Genomic DNA, 19,700 nt, shown 5'->3' on the forward strand with positions numbered 1-19,700 from the left:
AGTTCTGTTATACTCACAGACAATATTTTGACAGTTTTGGAAACTTTAGAGTGTTTTCTATCCTAATCTGACAATTATATGCATATTCTAGATTCTGGGCCTGAGAAATAGGCAGTTTAATTTGGGTATGTTTTTCATCCAAACATCAAAATACTGCCCCCTACACCCAAGGTTTTAACTGGCTTGCACAGAGCCCTGACCTCAACTCCATCAAACAGCTTTGGGAAGAATTTGAATGCCGACTGCGATCCAGGCCTAATCTACGAACATCATTGTCCGATCTCAGTAATACTTGTGGCTGAATGGAAGCAAGTCCTCACAGCAATGTTGCAACATATAGTGGTATATTAGATATGGTGGCTGTTATAGCAGCAAAGGTGGACCAACTCCATATTAATGCCCGTGATTTTGGAATGAAATGTTCGACGAGCAGGTGTCCACATAATTTGTCATGTAGTGTAATTTGGTGTTGCATACAAAAACGACCATTCTTGTGTACACAGCGCCCTGACATGTTAATATTGAGGAATGAGGAATTAGTGTGTGTGTGTATTTCCTTTAAATGTGCTTAGAATGTGTGTGTGTGTGTTCCCATCCCCTCCTCAGCCTTGTTTATATTCCCAAGGGCACAGCGTGCCGTCACAGCTGACTGAGCAACATGTGTATTTAAGAGGGTGTCTTTGATTATTATGTGTTCGCATCTCACCACAACACAAGAGGAGTAAGGCGTGTCTGTGAATCCGTCTTTCCTGTGTACACTAACAACCTCATCCTCTGGTGAGCACACCTGTTTTTAATAGACGTTGTATGATATGGAGCCGTTCTGTGTCACTGCTCTGGGAGTTATAGGTGGTCACACACCCAACAGGCTGCAGAGACTGATGAGTTGCATGACCTGTAGATTTAAATAGTTTTGTATGTTTACAAATGGACAGAAATTGTATGGACAAAGGTATTGTCAGTTAGTCACTCTCAGAGGAAGTCACTAGGAATGATATGGCATCCGCTACAAGACCATGGTGCTTGCCTACGGAGCTGTGAGGGGAACGGCACCTCAGTACCTCCAGGCTCTGATCAGGCCCTACACCCAAATAAGGGCACTGCGTTCATCCACCTCTGGCCTGCTCGTCTCCCTACCACTGAGGAAGTACAGTTCCCGCTCAGCCCAGTCAAAACTGTTCGCTGCTCTGGCTCCCCAATGGTGGAACAAACTCCCTCACGACGCCAGGACAGCGGAGTCAATCACCACCTTCCGGAGACACCTGAAACCCCACCTCTTTAAGGAATACTTAGGATAGGATAAAGTAATCCTTCTCACCCCCTCCCCCCTTAAAATATTTAGATGCACTATTGTAAAGTGGCTGTTCCACTGGATGTCATAAGGTGAATGCACCAATTTGTAAGTCGCTCTGGATAAGAGCGTCTGCTAAATGACTTAAATGTAAATGTAAATATGGGAATGATAATAGCTGAGAATTGTCATATTCTAACAGGAAGGTATTGGTGCGAAGACGTAGAACAGGCCCTGGAACAGTCCTGCTGCATCAGCTGCCCACGCTACGCCCTGTTATGTCTAGTCTGCGGTCTGTCCGTCCGTCTGTCTGTCTGTGAATAGAAACAGCTGAGGAAGCCTAGTTGGCCAGTACACTAATTATCCCCATTCAGCTGGCTGTAGATAAAGCAGGGAAGGTTTATAATGACTGTGTAACAGTCATTCTGACAGAGTGGTGCTGTCCAGTATGGTAGAAGCAAGGTATTACAGGGTGAAAGCCAGAGAGCAGGAACTTGTCACACCCAAGCTTTGAGCTACATCACAATAAAGATGTGACGAGAGATATCCCAATGACAGATACTAGAGACATTACACATGTGAGATTAGACAGCACCTGAAACAGAGTTTCACTTCTAAGTCCTTTCATCATCCTCGTGGTAGACTTTACGGTTGACTGACCCAAGCCATAGAAACCGCGGTTTCTCTCTTAACCTCGTCACCACGCTCAAATTGCTGGAGCATAGAGAGAGAGCCGGCTGGTGGACGAGATTACATCTCTCCTAAAGTGGCAAGAGTTACACAAACTCACAGAAGAGTCCAGTGCACGCAACGGCCAGATGCTGCCAAAAGTGCCATACATCACTGTAAGCTAAAACAGATTGATCCCACAAGATGCATTTGCATGGGGTCAAGTTGAGTGCTGCCAGAATAAATCTTAATTCACTATTTTACTGCTTCATCTTAACATGTCTGTCTTAATCTTCCAAAGGGTCAGAGACATGTGGAGGGTAAGAACCTAATCGTCTTTATGTCTTCTGTTGCCAATCATCCAGAATCTAGGTTACATCATGAGCCATTTAGTCTGCCACGTAACTCATAATAGTGTTCTGCAAACTGTATATTCACCTCAATTTATTTTACTTTGTCTACATTTGGGTACAAATGAATGAGGTTACTAAAAAACCCAGATTTATGATAAATATTAAAAGTACATTACACATTAAATCCAACGCATCAAATAGCTAATAAAACAGTCTGATTTTACCAATTTACTGGTTAAGGCTAAATTAAATTAAATATATTCATAGAATAATAATTAGATATTTCTACAGGTAGTTTTTGCCTTCTGACAACGGCTTTTAAAATATGCAGTTTATATTATTACAATCTCAGTTAACATAGAACTAAAGTCTTGTGTAATTGGGCAGTTGCTGGATTAAGTTCTGGGTCCAAAAGTGATCAGGAAATGCTAGAATCAGGAGCTCCACCCTCTCTCTTTACAAGTTACGGGCCGAATGTCCGCTCCCATTCACAATTCTAAAGAGGCTAACACCTGCCAAATCGTGATTTGTCCAAATAACTAGTGACGAAAAAAACTCAACATCAGAACTACTGCTGCTCGTTATCTCACACATCCCATAGATTCTATGGTGCCAGTTATGTCTACGTAGATCTGTCCAGGAGACATTGCTATTGTTATAACAGTAAAGCTGTAATTGCAATCAGTACACATCCCAACCAGTAGATGGCAGTGTTCTTTGTGTGGGCAGTGGAGGAGCTCGAGATTAATATTTCTTGCCTGCAGAGACCGCAGTCTCTCCCACAGAAGGCACAGGAGCCCATGTCCTGCATCACATCGGAGTTGTAGGACCTCACTGCTTTACGCCCTTTAAGATATGGCAGAGGGAAATATTGTATTGATAAATATTGCATTGATAACAAGAGAGACAGTCTACGCACGAATGATTGTCTGCTGTGATAGTAAAAGGTACTTACTTGGTTCATAGTAGTCGTACACCTGAACCACAGCATCATGCACACGTGACACTTTGAAGTTTCTTATCATTGGGATTCTGATGCACACCTGTGTTGTGGTCAACTGCAAATAAAAGTCATGAATTAGCTACACAATCAATAGATGATTGGATACACACAATCTACACAATCAATAGATGACACAAATGAAACTTCCAACGTACAGCCAATACAATGTGTATTTTCCTAATTCGACCTCTGAAACAGCAATGCTATTGTATCTAAACATGGGACGTACAATATGTAAAGTTAACTTACTGAATCTAAATAGAGGCTAACTTTCCCAGGAGAAGCCTCAACTTTTCTGACCAGGTCACCCGTGGCAACAGCCTGTGGCGCAAGGGTGAAGCCACTCAGCACACCTACATCTACCAGCACCATACCTGTCTGAGCTATCTTCTGGCTCTCCAGCAGCCTAACACAGAACAAATACATGATTAAATGACCAAATACATGATTATATAACGAGCATATTTCTGTCTGCTCACAGACATTTATCAAGACATAAAACTGTCTAGATAAATGTATAATAGTGGCTCAAAACACAAACATGTCTTGATGCCTGCAACAGACAAAGAATGGTTGAAAACATCTCCATAGAGATGGACACTTACCTGGTGCATATGGATAACATGATATGGTCCAGGTCATCCTCATCATCTAACACTTCAACTTCCAGAGAGAAACCTTCATGGTCTGTGTCATCATGGCTCCTCTCAGACAGCACTCTGTCCTCTATGTTGTAGAACACATTCATCTGAATGACAGGAGAGGTGATACAAGTCAGTGGGTATCTGAGTTACATTGTAATTACTATAGTTATATCGTCTAAGGATAGTACTGTATAACTTGTTGTGAGCAACTACAATAGTAAAATAAACAAGAGCTTTGAGGGGCGGGGCTCTGTAACAAGATGTTTTGGGGGGTATGTAACAAGATGTTGAGGGGGGTCTGCAACAAGATGTTGAGGGGGTCTGCAACAAGATGTTGAGGGGGGTCTGTAACAAGATGTTTTGAGGGGGTCTGTAACAAGATGTTTAGGGGGGGTCTGTAACAAGATTATGAGGGGGTCTGTAAAAATATGTTTAGAGGGGGTCTGTAACAAGATGTTTAGGGGGGTCTGTAACAAGATTATGAGGGGATCTGTAAAAATATGTTTAGAGGGGGTCTGTAACAAGATGTTTTGGGGGTGTCTGTAACAAGATGTTTAGAGGGGTCTGTAGCAAGATGTTTAGGGGGTCTATAACAAGATGTTTTGGGGAGGGTCTATAACAAGATGTTTGGAGGGGGTCTGTAACAAGATGTTTAGGGGGTCTATAACAAGATGTTTAGGGGGGTCTGTAACAAGATGTTTGGAGGGGGTCTATAACAAGATGTTTAGGGGGTCTGTAACAAGATGTTTAGGGGGTCTATAAGATGTTTAGGGGTCTATAACAAGATGTTTAGGGGGTCTATAAAAAGATGTTTATGGGGGTCTATAACAATATGTTTAGGGGGTCTATAAGATGTTTAGGGGGTCTATAACAAGATGTTTAGGGGGGTCTGTAAGATGTTGAGGGGGTCTATAAGATGTTTATGGGGGTCTATAACAAGATATTTATGGGGGTCTATAAGATGTTTATGGGGGGTCTATAACAATATGTTTAGGGAGGGGGGTCTATAAGATGTTTAGGGGGTCTATAACAAGATGTTTAGGGGGTCTATAACAAGATGTTTAGGGGGTCTGTAACAAGATGTTTAGGGGGTCTATAACAAGATGTTTAGGGGTTCTATAAAATGTTGAGGGGGTCTATAAGATGTTTATGGGGGTCTATAACAAGATGTTTATGGGGGTCTATAAGATGTTTATGGGGGTCTATAACAAGATGTTTAGGGGGTCTATAAGATGTTGAGGGGGGTCTATAAGATGTTTAGGGGGTCTATAAGATGCTTAGGGGGGTCTATAAGATGTTTAGGGGGTCTATAAGATGTTTAGGGGAGTCTATAACAAGATGTTTAGGGGCGTCTATAACAAGATGTTTAGGGGGTTTGTAACAAGATGTTTAGGGGGTCTATAACAAGATGTTTAGGGGGTCTATAAGATGCTTAGGGGTCTATAAGATGTTTAGGGGGTCTATAAGATGTTTAGGGGGTCTATAGTCTATAAGATGTTTAGGGGGTCTATAACAAGATGTTTAGGGGGTTTGTAACAAGATGTTTAGGGGGTTTGTAACAAGATGTTTAGGGGGTCTATAACAAGATGTTTAGGGGGGTTTGTAACAAGATGTTTAGGGGGGTCTATAACAAGATGTTTAGGGGGGGGGGGTCTGTAACAGAGGACTAAATTAAAGGCAGTTGGGAGCAGGACCTTCCATCATATCCTCTCTGTGATACAATCGGAGCCGATTTAACATGGACCAGACGGTATGTGTTCCAGATTGTAATTGCCGTATTAATGTGGTCAATTACCACGTTTTTGTGTTGATTCGTCTCAACACAGGGTTCATGCTGCATTGTGGCGGGCAGATCTATGAGTCACAGCTGTTGCCTTCATTCACACTGGACATGGTTCCAAGATTGCATGGAAAGCTAGTGAGGAGACAACCATTGTAATGTATGGCCATTAAATCTGAATTGTAGGAGTCATTGGAGGCCCCCTCCATTGCCTGTAAGAGCATACCAATACATCCCAAACAGGGGTACTAGGACCCCTGGGGTTACTTGGTCTATCCACAGGGGGTACTTGAGAACTCATGAAACCATAGGCCTACTGGGAAAATTCAAAACACACTTCAAATCAAATCAAATTTGATTGGTCACATAGGGGGGGGTCTATAACAAGATGTTTGGGGGGGTCTATAACATACACATGGTTAGCAGATGTTAATGCGAGTGTAGCGAAATGCTTGCAGTAACCGAAAAAGGTTGGGAACCACTGTTCTGACTTAGTTATGTCATCACATATCATATCAACGGCAAGCCCAAATAGAAAGGAAGGAATGACTTTAGGCATCCGTTTTTTGTATTTTACCTTTATTTAACTAGTCAGTTAATAACAAATTCTTATTTTCAATGATGGCCTAGGAACAGCAGGTTAACTGCCTTGTTCAGGGGCAGAATGACAGATTTGTACCTTGTCAGCCCGGGGATTTGATCTTGCAACCTTTCGGTTACTCGTCCAACGCTCTAACCACTAGGCTACGCTGCCGCCCCAGTGATAATTAAGTAGCAATACCTGAAATAAGGCGAATCCTCTTCCCTCCATAAATACATTGATGAGTAAATCTTGTTCAGCATCTACCTGGAAAAATACAAGATCTCTATTAATACTGTACTGCCTTTAAACTATACATTATGGTGGCTGTTTGCTTGTGTATGCTGTTAGATGATCGTTGAAATATCATATATCTTGAAACAGACAAAGACCACTATGCCCAATTTACCTCTTTGCTCTGATGTACCAGGTAGTTGGTGGAGTTGATTTTGAAATGGGACACTGTAGGTGAGACTGAGGTGGACACTTCGACCCCCAGCTCAATGGCATCTGCCCCACTAAAGGCAGCATAGACAGACAGGGCTTGTAGGGCTACCACTGTGTCCTAAGAGAGGAAAGGGTCAAAGGCGGTATCATCTTGGAAATCCGCCCATCAGGGATAAATCTCTCTTATTGAAAAGCTCCCTTTAAGACAGAGGGTCATACAGATTCAGTGGCATGAAGATAGAGAGACTAGAGAGGGTCTTCTACAGTATGTGAAGTTAGGGTCTACCTGTGTGCTCCCGTATGCCCCCAGGTGGTTCCTCTGCAGACTCAGCCACTTCATGAGGGAGATGGCCTCCACCACACTAGCCCGCTTGTACAGCGCCAGCAACACGTAGGCAGCCATCTCTATCTCTGCTGATCGCGGCTGCCATGAGTCAGACACCTCGGCACTGGACGACCGCCAGGTCTGGACCCCATCTGGAGGGGACAGCAACAGACACCAGGTCAAACAGGATCTCGTAGGTAGATGGGCTGATGTCATCGATATTTACACATTATGTACATTATCATAAGACCAATGTCGATGGTTGAGACCATACTGTTCCTCAACTGATCACTCAAAAACAATATTGATTGTCAACATTTTGTCATGGGCTGTCACGGGCATCTTCTCTGTGTCACAACCTGTAAATAACCATAGCTAATTCAATCGCAAATTACCTCTAATATCAGCTCTCCTCTTGAGCTCATCCAGGGCTGTGCCTGCGGTGAGACTGTTAGCCAGAGACAGGGCGTATGCCGCCAGACACAGGCTGTAGTTACTGGACACCCCGCTAGCCACTTCGCCCTCCAGATAGCTCCTGGTCAGGGACTCGTTGACAGGGAACATGCTCTACACACAGACAAGAATAAAGGATGGCATGAGACAGGGACACATCAAGAGAGACAAGATGGTGGCCCAAGGCCATCATTAAGTTTGCAGACAACACAACAGTGGTAGGCCTGATCACCGACAATGATGAGAGAGCCTATAGGGAGGAGGTCAGAGACCTGGCAGTGTGGTGCCAAGAAAACAACCTCTCCATCAACGTGAGCATGACAAAGGAGCTGATTGTGGACTATAGGAAAAGGCGGGCCGAACAGGCCCCCATTAACATTGAGAGAACTGAAGTGGAGCGGGTCGAGAGTTTCAAGTTCCTTGGTGTCCACATCACCAACAAACTATCATGGTCCAAAAACACAATGACTGTTGTGAAGAGGGAACGATAACAACTTTTCCCCCTAAGGAGACTGAAAAGATTTAGCATGGGTCCCCAGTTCCTCAAAAGGTTCTACAGCTGCACCATCGAGAGCATCCTGACCGGTTGCATTACCGCCTAGTATGGCAACTGCTCGGCATCTGACCGAAAGGCGCTACAGAGCGTAGTGCGTACGGCCCAGTACGTCCCTGGGGCCAAGCTTCCTGACATCCAAAGAATCCAGTCACCCAAGTTATAGACTGTTCTCTCTGATCCTGCATGGCAAGCAGAACCGGAGCGCCAAGTCCAGGACTAAAAGGCTACTTAACAGCTTCTACCCCTAAGCCAAAAGACTGCTGAACAACTCACCTAATCAAATGGCCACCCAGACTATTTACATTGATTACTCCCCCCTTTGTTTTTACAATGCTGCTACTCGCTGTTTATTATCTATGAATAGTCACTTGATAAATTACCCTGTATATTACCTCGTCAGTGTTATGTAAATATATTGTGTTACTTATTGACTTGAGTATTTTTTACTTTAGTTTATTTAGTAAACATTTTCTTAACTCTATTTCTTGAACTGCATTGTTGGTTAAGGGCTTGTAAGTAATTATTTCACGGTAAGGTAAAATTTGTCACATGCACTGAATACATGTTATATTCAGTGCATGTGACACATTTTTATTTGAAGGCTGAGACTCCTCAAATGTTTAGATTGTCAACCTTCTTCTGCTTACACTTGGTTCTAAATACTTTGGAGTGTATCAAACTCACTCAACTTGCCACCACACACACTGTGCTTTCATCATTTTTTTTGTAAATCTCAAACTCTTGGTTCTCCTTACCACATAGGCCTGGTCCTCTAGCAGTGTCACCAGTACATAGGAGGTGAGAGAGACGGGTCCATCCAGGCCTCCCTGCAGCTCAGTATGAATGACTCTGCCCATCTCGATGAACTCTCCCTGGGATCCCTGTTGCTGGACCAGCCAGCCCATGGCCTTGGAGAGAACACTCTGGTCAATATGCATGAAGGACCGGGCCTGCAGGAAACACCTCAGGACAAACGCTGTCAGCCTGGACCAGGGAGAGTTGTGTTTGAGAACAGATACACTTTGAAATGAATGCCTTAAGTCTGAACCACAGCTATGATATTCACATGATTATATAATGACTTACCAGGTACTACCAGAAGTGTCGCTGGCTCCAAAGGCACTGAAGGATCCATCATCTCTCTGGAAAGATAGCTGTCTCTGATATCCTGAACAGGAATGTCAGAACATACTACATATGAACATAACTCTTCAGATGAGACAACATTATACTCAAATCATACAGAGTTATAGAGCATGGATTAAATAATACTGAGGATCCTACTGAAATATAGGGAATGGAATAAATCATACTGAAATATAGGGCATGGATTAAATCATACTGAGTATCATACTGAACTATAGGGCATGGATTAAATCATACTGATTATCATACTGAACTATAGGGCATGGATTAAATCATACTGAACTATAGGGCATGGATTAAATCATACCGAACTATAGGGCATGGATTAAATCATACTGAGTATCATATTGAACTATAGGGCATGGATTAAATCATACTGAACTATAGGGCATGGATTAAATCATACTGAGTATCATACTGAACTATAGGGCATGGATTAAATCATACTGAGTATCATACTGAACTATAGGGCATGGATTAAATCATACTGAACTATAGGGCATGGATTAAATCATACTGAACTATAGGGCATGGATTAAATCATACTGAACTAAAGGGCATGGATTAAATCATACTGAACTAAAGGGCATGGATTAAATCATACTGAACTATAGGGCGTGGATTAAATCATATTGAGTTTCATACTGAACTATAGGGCATGGATTAAATCATACTGAACTATAGGGCATGGATTAAAACATACTGAACTATAGGGCATGGATTAAATCATACTGAACTATAGGGCATGGATTAAATCATACTGGGTATCATACTGAACTAAAGGGCATGGATTAAATCATACTGAGTATCATACTGAAATATAGGGCATGGATTAAATCATACTGAATTTTAGGGCATGGATTAAATCATACTGAGTGTCATACTGAACTTTAGGGCATGGATTAAAATCATACTGAACTATAGGGCATGGATTAAATCATACTGAGTATCATACTGAACTATAGGGCATGGATTAAATCATACTGAGTATCATACTGAACTATAGGGCATGGATTAAATCATACTGAACTATAGGGCATGGATTAAATCATACTGAACTATAGGGCATGGATTAAATCATACTGAACTAAAGGGCATGGATTAAATCATACTGAACTATAGGGCATGGATTAAATCATACTGAACTAAAGGGCATGGATTAAATCATACTGAACTATAGGACATGGATTAAATCATATTGAGTATCATACTGAACTATAGGGCATGGATTAAATCATACTGAACTATAGGGCATGGATTAAATCATACTGAACTAAAGGGCATGGATTAAATCATACTGAACTATAGGGCATGGATTAAATCATACTGAACTAAAGGGCATGGATTAAATCATACTGAACTATAGGACATGGATTAAATCATATTGAGTATCATACTGAACTATAGGGCATGGATTAAATCATACTGAACTATAGGGCATGGATTAAATCATACTGAACTAAAGGGCATGGATTAAATCATACTGAACTATAGGGCATGGATTAAATCATACTGAACTAAAGGGCATGGATTAAATCATACTGAACTATAGGACATGGATTAAATCATATTGAGTATCATACTGAACTATAGGGCATGGATTAAATCATACTGAACTAAAGGGCATGGATTCAGCATGTGTGAAAGCTCATCACCTTCCAGCATGTATGACAAAGCCTTGCTGCGTATCTCCTCGTATGGCTGGATGGATTTTGCCAAGCGCTGCAGGACATAGACGTTGGGAGCGAAGTTGATCATGTTCTGCTCTCCACAGCCGAGAGGCATCTTAACCAGCAAGCCCAGCCCTGTGATGGACAGGCCCAAGATATCACCTGTCACACCACACCCCACAAACAAGAAGGGAAGGGAGGAACCATTTAGACGTTATACAATCTGAACATTGTGGTGGTAATACAGACGGATTGGGTTTGATTTCACCAGAGGACATTTCAGACCAAGCTCCCTGAACCGATGTGCGAGCAGAAAGAGAGAGAGAGAGATGGACAGATTAAAGAGAGGGAGGAGAAGAATATGGCATAGATGAAGAGACAGAAAAGCACTTGGTGTTTAGAAAAGAGGAATATGCCCTGTACAGTAAACACAAAGCGCAAGACGATTCTAGGTTAGCATTCTACCATGACAAATATCCAACATCTCTGGACCTGACTGGTGATCATCATAAACAACCCAGCAGCTGCTCCGAGTTGGCTTGCCACAAATATTGTTTTGATAGCCCTCATTTCCTTTTCCATCATCTAACACCCAACATGGTAAATGACAGCTCTTTACTGGACTACCACCTGCCTGTTTCATGCCCTGTGTCTAAACACAAAATTAAACATGGGCGTATGCTGCGGTTGAGTTCACGACATGTAAAAAGTAAACAGAGCTATGTTGGTGATAACAAAAGATGGATTGTATAGAGTAGGGCAGGGTACATACCAACCACTGCCACGTGAACCCTCTCGCTGCCTGGCACTACATCTGGAGGGAAGGAGAAGCGGAGCTGTCTGGACAGGTTATGGTTGGTCGGAACCACCTCCAGGAACACGGTCTCTGAGTAGGACTGTTCTTTACCCTCAGGCTAAGAGAACACACAGACAGCGATTACGGGAGGAGTACCAATTGGAAATATACACAGAGTATACCAAACATTAGGAACACCTTCCTAACATTGAGTTGCACCCCCTTTTTGCCCTCAGAACAGCCTCAATTCGTTGGAGCATGGACTCTTCAAGGTGTCTAAAGTGTTCCACAGGGATGCTGGTCCATGTTTTCTACAGTTGTGTCAAGTTGGCTGGATGTCCTTTGGGTGATGGACCATTCTAAATACACATGGGAACCTGTTGAGCGTGAAAAACCAAGCAGCATTGCACTTCTTGCCACAAACTGGTGCGCATGGCACCTACTACCATACCCCGTTCAAAGGCACTTAAATATTTTGTCTTTTCCATTTACCATCTGAATGGCACACATAAATAATCCATGTCTCAATTGTCTCAAGGCTTAAAGTTCCTTTTTTAACCTGTCTTCTCCCCTTCATCTACACGGATTAAAGTGGATTTAACAAATGACATCAATAAGAGATCATAGACTGACCAGGTGAATCCGGGTGAAAGCTTTGTCATGGAAAGAGCAGGAGTTAATATTTTGTATACTCACTATAGTGTTAATTAGTGATTTACTGGGGTGTTCTGAGAGGGGTTCTGAAAGGTGTGCATCAAAAGACAGAGATACAGTTCATCATTTTACAGTCACCAAGGATCCATTTTGTAACTCAGTTATTCAGCCCCGTTGTACCTTCACAAGCACTTTACGAACAATCTTTTCTGTGGCCTGTCCAGTCATTGCTTTCACAGACATCAATATCTCTCCAAAAACCAGAGGCCTGATGGGAAAGAGAGCGGTGGCGCCGCCCTGGCTCCCCACCGTCACTCTACGTGCGTTCACCATAGAAACAAGGTCTCGGTCTGCCAGAACAAACTCAAAGCGAGAGCTCTCAGCAACCACCACTATGACCTGTGGAGAACAACAGGAATGGGAAAACAATTGAGGAATGGGAAAACAATTGAGGATGGATCACTTACATCCAGGAAGCTGTTTGATGTGGGAGATACAAAGAGAATGGGAAGAAGGTAATGATTTCTAAGACGTTTTCACAAGTGTTTAACCACTTGGTTTTTTTGTTCACTGTTCGAGAGTCACACAAACTGTTCTTTGAAGAAATCACCCTACATGGTGAGATTGTTAAGACCATAAACATGTGAGGAGAGGTAAAAAACCTCCTGGCCATTTCAACCAGGACCACTGACCTCCGTGTCCTCTTCTAGATGGTTGAAGAGGTTGACCTCGAGGACAAGTTGCTCCCCTCTGGTGATGCATTCTGGGACATCCAGAGACAGGGAGACATCTGTGGACACTATCAGCTGTGGGAGACAACCAATACTCAAGATTATCCTCAAAAACCGAATTCTAGAATATCTGAATATTGCACTGACATTAAATGAAACATACCATCTTTATCAACCATGTATTTATGTCACACAGCCATACATGTAACCTATTGATTAGAGAGGCCAGCCAGCAACTAGAGGGGTTAAAAGTGGAAGTCAAATGTTGGTTGGACCTTGGGTGCAATTGGCCAATAAAGTAATATTAATCTTAATAAACTACTAGTTAGCTGCCCAAACTAGGTAACGGTGGAGGTAGTGGATAGGTCTTAACATACCTTCTGTGGTTTAAAGGTGAGGCCCAAGCCCAGGTTATCTGACATAACAAACGCCATTGCTCTCCAGGAGGTGATGCTGTCTGGGACAGCCACATGGAAACTAGTTGTTGTTGACTCACTGACACAGACAGGAAGGAATAGAGTATTTCAACATTCCCTGCAAATAACCCTGACCGTTTTCAATAGTGGTGAATGTAGACGGTATCCTCAAGAGTATTCACACCTAAGCCGTGTTAATGTGCTTCTCCTAAAGCTCACCTGATGTTCATGTCCAGCCACAGCCAGGTCTTCGAGAAGTCCCGTCCCATGGAAGGCCTCCACTCCGGCCGATCCTCTCTCATGAGAGCCTCCGCCTCATGATCTGATGGATACACAACATAGGTCATCAGAACTATCTAAGCCTCCGTCACAGAGCCTGTACCACTGTGAATGTAGATGTAGTATTTTATTTATGTAGTTTGCCACAGCTCCACAAGAGGGAACCCTTGATTTCATATTCAATTCAGAAACACAAATATCTCCCAATGTCTGTTTGTTTATGCATTTTGTTGAAAATGTTCGTTTATCCAAACACTATAGAGTGTGTAATTGTTTTCATACCCATTTCAGTCTCCTGATAATCTCCAGTTGTATGTAAACTGGCATCTGTTAATACCACAAGGTTGCAAGCCTAAGATTTGAAAAGCAAAAAGCAAATGTTCATGACAACATTGTACACAAAACACTGCAGGCCAATTAGACCTGTGTGTATAAACAGAAAAGGTTTTGGATACTTTATATGGAATTTCATCTGCATGGTGTTCAACGTGTGAAATGAACACACTCAACTACGTGTGTACGGCCCAGAAGTGGGTCGGGTTGCTCATGATGTTACATGACATTAGATAACTGGGTTGATCTACAGTGAGGTGAGGCTTGGGGTAACTCCAGGCTCAGTGTGATCTATTCAGCGAGACACAATGTGTGGTGTCAATACCGTGAAAACGGAGAGCGGGCTGTCGTTCCCTCCAGTTATTCCACTATGGTGAAGGGTTATCTCCTCCTTGAGGTATTCAGTCATTTCCGCCAGCACCTGAGAACAGCACAACACTAGAGTTACCACAACCTCTTAGAAAAAACATCATTCCACAACAATACAACTAGCTACATTACAGCCAGTTGGGTCAGTTCTGGGGGAGACTGAAGTTCACCATGTCTCCATTGATACAGAGCCTGACTGCTGAGCTGATTCGCAAAACTGTTTCAGTCACAAGATGAACCACTTGAGGGTTATTCCAGGCTCAGTAAAATCTTTTGAGATGAACCACTTGAGGAGATCATTATGAATGCAACTATTGTAATCGAAGGGAAAGCCCAAAGAGAAATACCTTTATCACTGACATTATCTGAAACCTCCTTTATGTCTGATTGAAATGTTCACTGCTTCACAGAAGTATCCATTTCAAATCAAATTTGATTGTATTCACAGATGAAATCTCAGATACGGGTGCTTTACGGACAATAGAGGCAATAAAGCACGGTAAATCCTAAACGTTGTTTACAGTAGGCTGTATTTCACGTGGCAGGGATTATATACATGTACAGTTGGGTATTGTTGTGTTCCTTACCTTCTCCTCTGTGATGTCACCAGAGTCAGAGTCCTTGTCCCCCATGTCCACCACCATGATTCCGACCAGAGAGCCAGGTTCAATCACAAGGACAGTGAGGGACACCTCTTCACCTGGCATCACCTTCTCATGGCTCCAGCTCAGATATACCTGAAGAAACATGTACACACAGTATAAGCAAGTAAAATATGCCAGACCTAGTCTATACACTTAACAATGTTAGCATTCCATTTGTCTTTCATGGCTTCTAACAGAGTTGCTAAAATCACCATTGAGGCTCTGTAGCATCATCAGTAAGGTTCAGACTGATTTATCTAGTGAATAAGTTAGTTACTTCATTTTGTAGGACTCCATGGGGCTTGATGAAGACGTACATTGAGTCATTAATGATCTCTCCATCTGGTAGGACACAGAACACAGTGATGCAGGCCTCTGGTGACCAGGATACTGCAGGGGACAGAGAGAAGGAGGGAGAGGTTGCTGTCCCAGCAGCCACCACCTGACCCCTGGACGTCACCTGGAAGTTAATGACACGAGGTCAAAGCAGAGGTCAACCTAAAGAGCACTGCGGAATCACTATACTTCTCTACAATCTCACCAACCAAGAGAAATACCTACCATATAGTGAAGCTCAGTGAGTTGGAAAGTGCTCCCTACAGATATAGGAAGAGGTTTTCCAATCTGGAACATAAAATGCAAAAAAGTATTACTTTCATCAACTGTATACCATAGGTCAGGGGGACTCTACTCTTACCCTACAAGGCCTGGAGCCTGGAGCCTGCTGGTTTTCTGTTCTACCTGAATTCATTGCACACACCTAGTGTTCCAGGTCTAAATCAGTCCAAATCAGTTGGACTAGTTATCGGAAGGTTGCAAGTTCAAACCCCCGAGCTGACAAGGTACAAATCTGTCGTTCTGCCCCTGAACAGGCAGTTAACCCACTGTTCCTAGGCCGTCATTGAAAATAAGAATTTGTTCTTAACTGACTTGCCTAGTAAAATAAAGGTATTTTTACATTTTTTAAAGAACATGTTTCAAGTTAAACTGTAGCCTGGAAGATGTATAGCTAAACAAAGAGAGGAGCATGGACTCGCTGAGGTCATACAATGTATAGCTGGGGAGGTGATGCCAACAAGGGAAGAGTATAAGATGTGTTGTGAGCTTTCTAAATGGATGCACTCAGCTGATGGCATCCTTGGTATAAAACACTTGAAACCTCTCTTGAGCTTTTGGTCTCAATTCCTTATTGCAAAGAGGTTGCAATAACATTTTTCTTTTAACAAGATACAGAGCTGAGTTTGAGGGCCTTAAGTTAAGGCCAGACTCATTTAGAGTTGCAGTCAAGTTTTGGTGATCTGGATGCTGGTATGTCACCTGTGGTGGAGAGCGGAGGCGTTGGATCTGGATGTATGATCCACTGGGAGAGGAGTGGTTACTATTGTAGAGCGCCAGGCTCTCCTCACTGCCCATGAACATGGCCTGCAGAGAACAAACTCATGTCTTGTAGTGTCACGTCACAGATAAAAGGTGCACACACACACAATTTACTCCGTTCTGGGTCCCGAGATTATAGCTCGTGGTGCACATGTTCATACAATCATAGAATGGTGACTTGGGATTGTGTTGGACTAGATTCATCTTGACCTACTGCAGGGCTCTCCAACCCTGTTCCTGGAGATCTACCCTCCTGTAGGTGTTCAATCCAACCCCAGTTGTAACTAACCTGGTTTAGTTTATCCACAAACTAATTATAACAAATCAGGTGCGCTAGATTAGGGTTGGAGTGAAAACCTACAGGACCGTAGCTCTCCAGGAACAGGGTTGGAGAGCCCTGACCTATACTACTGAGAGGAAAATCTGTGGTTCCATACTAGGTCAAGTATACCTTCCGATGTGTATTTCTTATATAGTTTTACAGCTTACCCTCACTTGACAACTGAGTCTTGATTAATATCCGTTCAGCTGAATTGCTGAAAGTGAGTTTCGTTGCGTATTGGGATTCCTGTGGTATAGAGAATAGCTCCTTGAAACGTGTCTATTCACCTGAATGAAAAGCATCTCTACTTGTTTGCGTAACTGGAACTCAATGTGTACGATCCCATCCTTAGGCACTGGTAGAGTCAAGCGTCTATAGCTTTTTATGTCCTCCATCTTGTCTTGTGGTGAATCAGAGTTGGTTTCTCCCTGGTTCTGTCCGATGGGCTTAGATGTTCTGTGACCGATGTCAATGAACACAGAGTTAATCCGATCCTCTGGAGTCAGAGGGTCGTTGTCGTACCTGGATATTTTCAGCTGAGGGATACAGGAAGGTGTAGTCTGTGATTCATACATTATTATTAGAACAGTGAACTAGTGGTACCAAAGGTAGAGGTATGTAGAGGTATGTATTACTCCAAGCCAATAGATATTTACCACTCACATGTGTTGAAAAGTTTAAAGATGGCTTCAGAACATGTGGGAAATTGTAGAATTCAAGGTGGTATGTATTCTCCATAACGTGCACGACCACAGTCTTATTGGTTTTGAGTCCTTTAGGACAAAAGACAATGAAACGGGTAACTACCAAAATAAAGGAAACGCCAACATAAAGTTTATTTTAAAACGGCAGGGCGTTGAAGCCACCAAGAGCCAGAACAGCTTCAATGCGCCTTGGCATAGATTCTACAAATGCCTGGAACTCTATTGGAGGGATATGACACCATTCTTCCATGAGAAAATCAATCATTTGGTGTTTTGTTGCTGCTGTCGTGGAATACGCTGCTTCAGAATCTCCCTAGAAGTGCTCAATTGGGTTGAGATCTGGTAACATACGACTCTGGCATATGGTTTACACTGTTTTCATGCTCATCAAATCATTCAGCGACCACTCGTGCCCTGTGGATGGGGGCATTGCCATGGTAGTCAAAATAATGGGCAACTGGGCCTTTTATACATAAGCCTGATGGGATGTTAATTGCTTAGGAATTGCTCAGGAAAACACCTGTGTGGAAGCACCTGCTTTCAATATACTTTGTATCCCTCATTTACTAAAATGTTTACTTTATTTTGGCAGTTACCTGTATCTGTGAACAATCCAGCTATATTAAATTAATTTAAATATGCATCAAATTGTTACTTCAATTTTAGCAATATTCTCAAAACACGTGATATACAGATGTAGGATCTTAATTTAAGCCAGTTTGCTACAGCAGAAAAATAATCCTGCAGCAATAAGAAATGTGAATTATTATGTGGATTATAATCAATTGACATTTTTGTAGGGGTTGATACATTTTACATAAGGGAAAATCAAGTCAAATGTGAAAGTGGAAATTAAACTTCAGAAGCCTTTTTAAACCTCAAATACATTCAAAAGTTTTGAATTTCCTGCATTGTAGGAAGGTTCTCCTGCAACAGGGTGATCAAATTAAGATCATACATCGGTACCTCACCTGTGGACATCTCTGTAACACAAGCTGTAATATAAAGGATTCCATCGGTGTGGTGCTGAGAATTATTCAGATCTGTTGCCCTGTGCTGGCGTACAGGAGGATAATCTTGGCTGATGAGAAACTGGGTCGACCCATGAATCTGAAAGAGATTGTCAGATAGATGATGTGTATGACATTCTGGCACCATTGTCAGGCAGGTACACCTGTAACATATATCCATTTTGGATCAAACAGTTACTGAATCCTGGCTCAAACTGGATTTAGCTAGCATGGTTTGCTGTTACTGGTTTCACTTCATAAACTTAACATGACAGTCTTACATCTTTAGTTGCATTATGGACAATGGTTGGACGGCCAGAGTTGAACAAAGCAGACACCAGAGTAACGGTGACAGACAGTGTCCCCTGGACTGGCTGTCCATTGGTGTGTCTAGAAAGAAATATAATGTATGTGAACCAATAGAATTTACATATTGAAAGTACATTTTTCTAGCACCTTTAATATCGATTTGCTTGTTTTATTAAAGCCTGACTCACTGAGCGGTCACAGTCCCTGAGAGGTCGTCTACCATGACAATCTCTGGGGCCGTCTTTACCTGCACGTTAAAGTGGGGCGGCTCTAGAACAACAGCCAAAAAGAGAGGTTGAATAGATAGTTGCATATCAGACTATCGGAAACATTTCAATGACCCGACCCCCCTCCACCCTTCCATTCCTTTAGCCAACCCTTAACTAGGCTGTTTCCAATCATTAGCTATGGCAACATAGCTAGGATTATCTTACCATAGTAATCCACTACGAACTGCTCCTCTGTGGTCAACTCCTACAGAGAAACAAAAACCAATGTCAATGGGGTGAAACTAGATCAGATCTTCATCACCGATATGAAAAACAGAATGTATTCATGGTGGAATACAGTAGGATGACAATGCAGAATGATAGTATGGTGAATCATACATCCACCATGGTCTCGATGGTCCATATGCCGAGGGGAGTGGTCTGAGACAAGTGGAATTCTTTGGACACAACGCCCAGGTAACTGTTCAGGGACGGCCACCCTTGGATGAGGTTCCCCTTGGGATCCTGGATTACAGGGCAGGTAGCACAAAGGGATAGTCAAACTGTTTAGAACACAACACAGGCTGGAAATCTATTCATCACCCTGGGTTTTGTTTCGATGTTCTCACA

At 42.6% G+C, this 19,700-nt stretch overlaps 1 protein-coding gene across 1 annotated transcript; it reads right to left on the reverse strand.

The window, feature by feature from the left end:
• Positions 1–2,424: 2,424 nt before the first annotated feature.
• LOC124002307 (CD109 antigen-like) lies at positions 2,425–17,239 on the reverse strand. Its single transcript, XM_046309688.1, has 23 exons — positions 17,126–17,239; positions 16,457–16,561; positions 15,701–15,763; positions 15,417–15,599; positions 15,083–15,232; positions 14,452–14,547; positions 14,076–14,145; positions 13,734–13,836; positions 13,476–13,593; positions 13,060–13,173; positions 12,548–12,766; positions 11,690–11,831; positions 10,903–11,079; positions 9,188–9,269; positions 8,857–9,085; positions 7,488–7,659; positions 7,054–7,244; positions 6,730–6,885; positions 6,522–6,587; positions 3,922–4,064; positions 3,566–3,722; positions 3,269–3,371; positions 2,425–3,159 (listed from the first exon to the last, which is right to left on the reverse strand). Exons 1-23 carry the CDS (start codon positions 17,231–17,233, stop codon positions 2,969–2,971), a joined length of 3,138 nt encoding a protein of 1,045 aa, XP_046165644.1. The 5' UTR covers positions 17,234–17,239; the 3' UTR covers positions 2,425–2,968.
• Positions 17,240–19,700: the final 2,461 nt, after the last annotated feature.

Source organism: Oncorhynchus gorbuscha, linkage group LG17 (genome assembly GCF_021184085.1).
Source record: "Oncorhynchus gorbuscha isolate QuinsamMale2020 ecotype Even-year linkage group LG17, OgorEven_v1.0, whole genome shotgun sequence".
NCBI classification, from domain to species: Eukaryota; Metazoa; Chordata; class Actinopteri; order Salmoniformes; family Salmonidae; genus Oncorhynchus; species Oncorhynchus gorbuscha.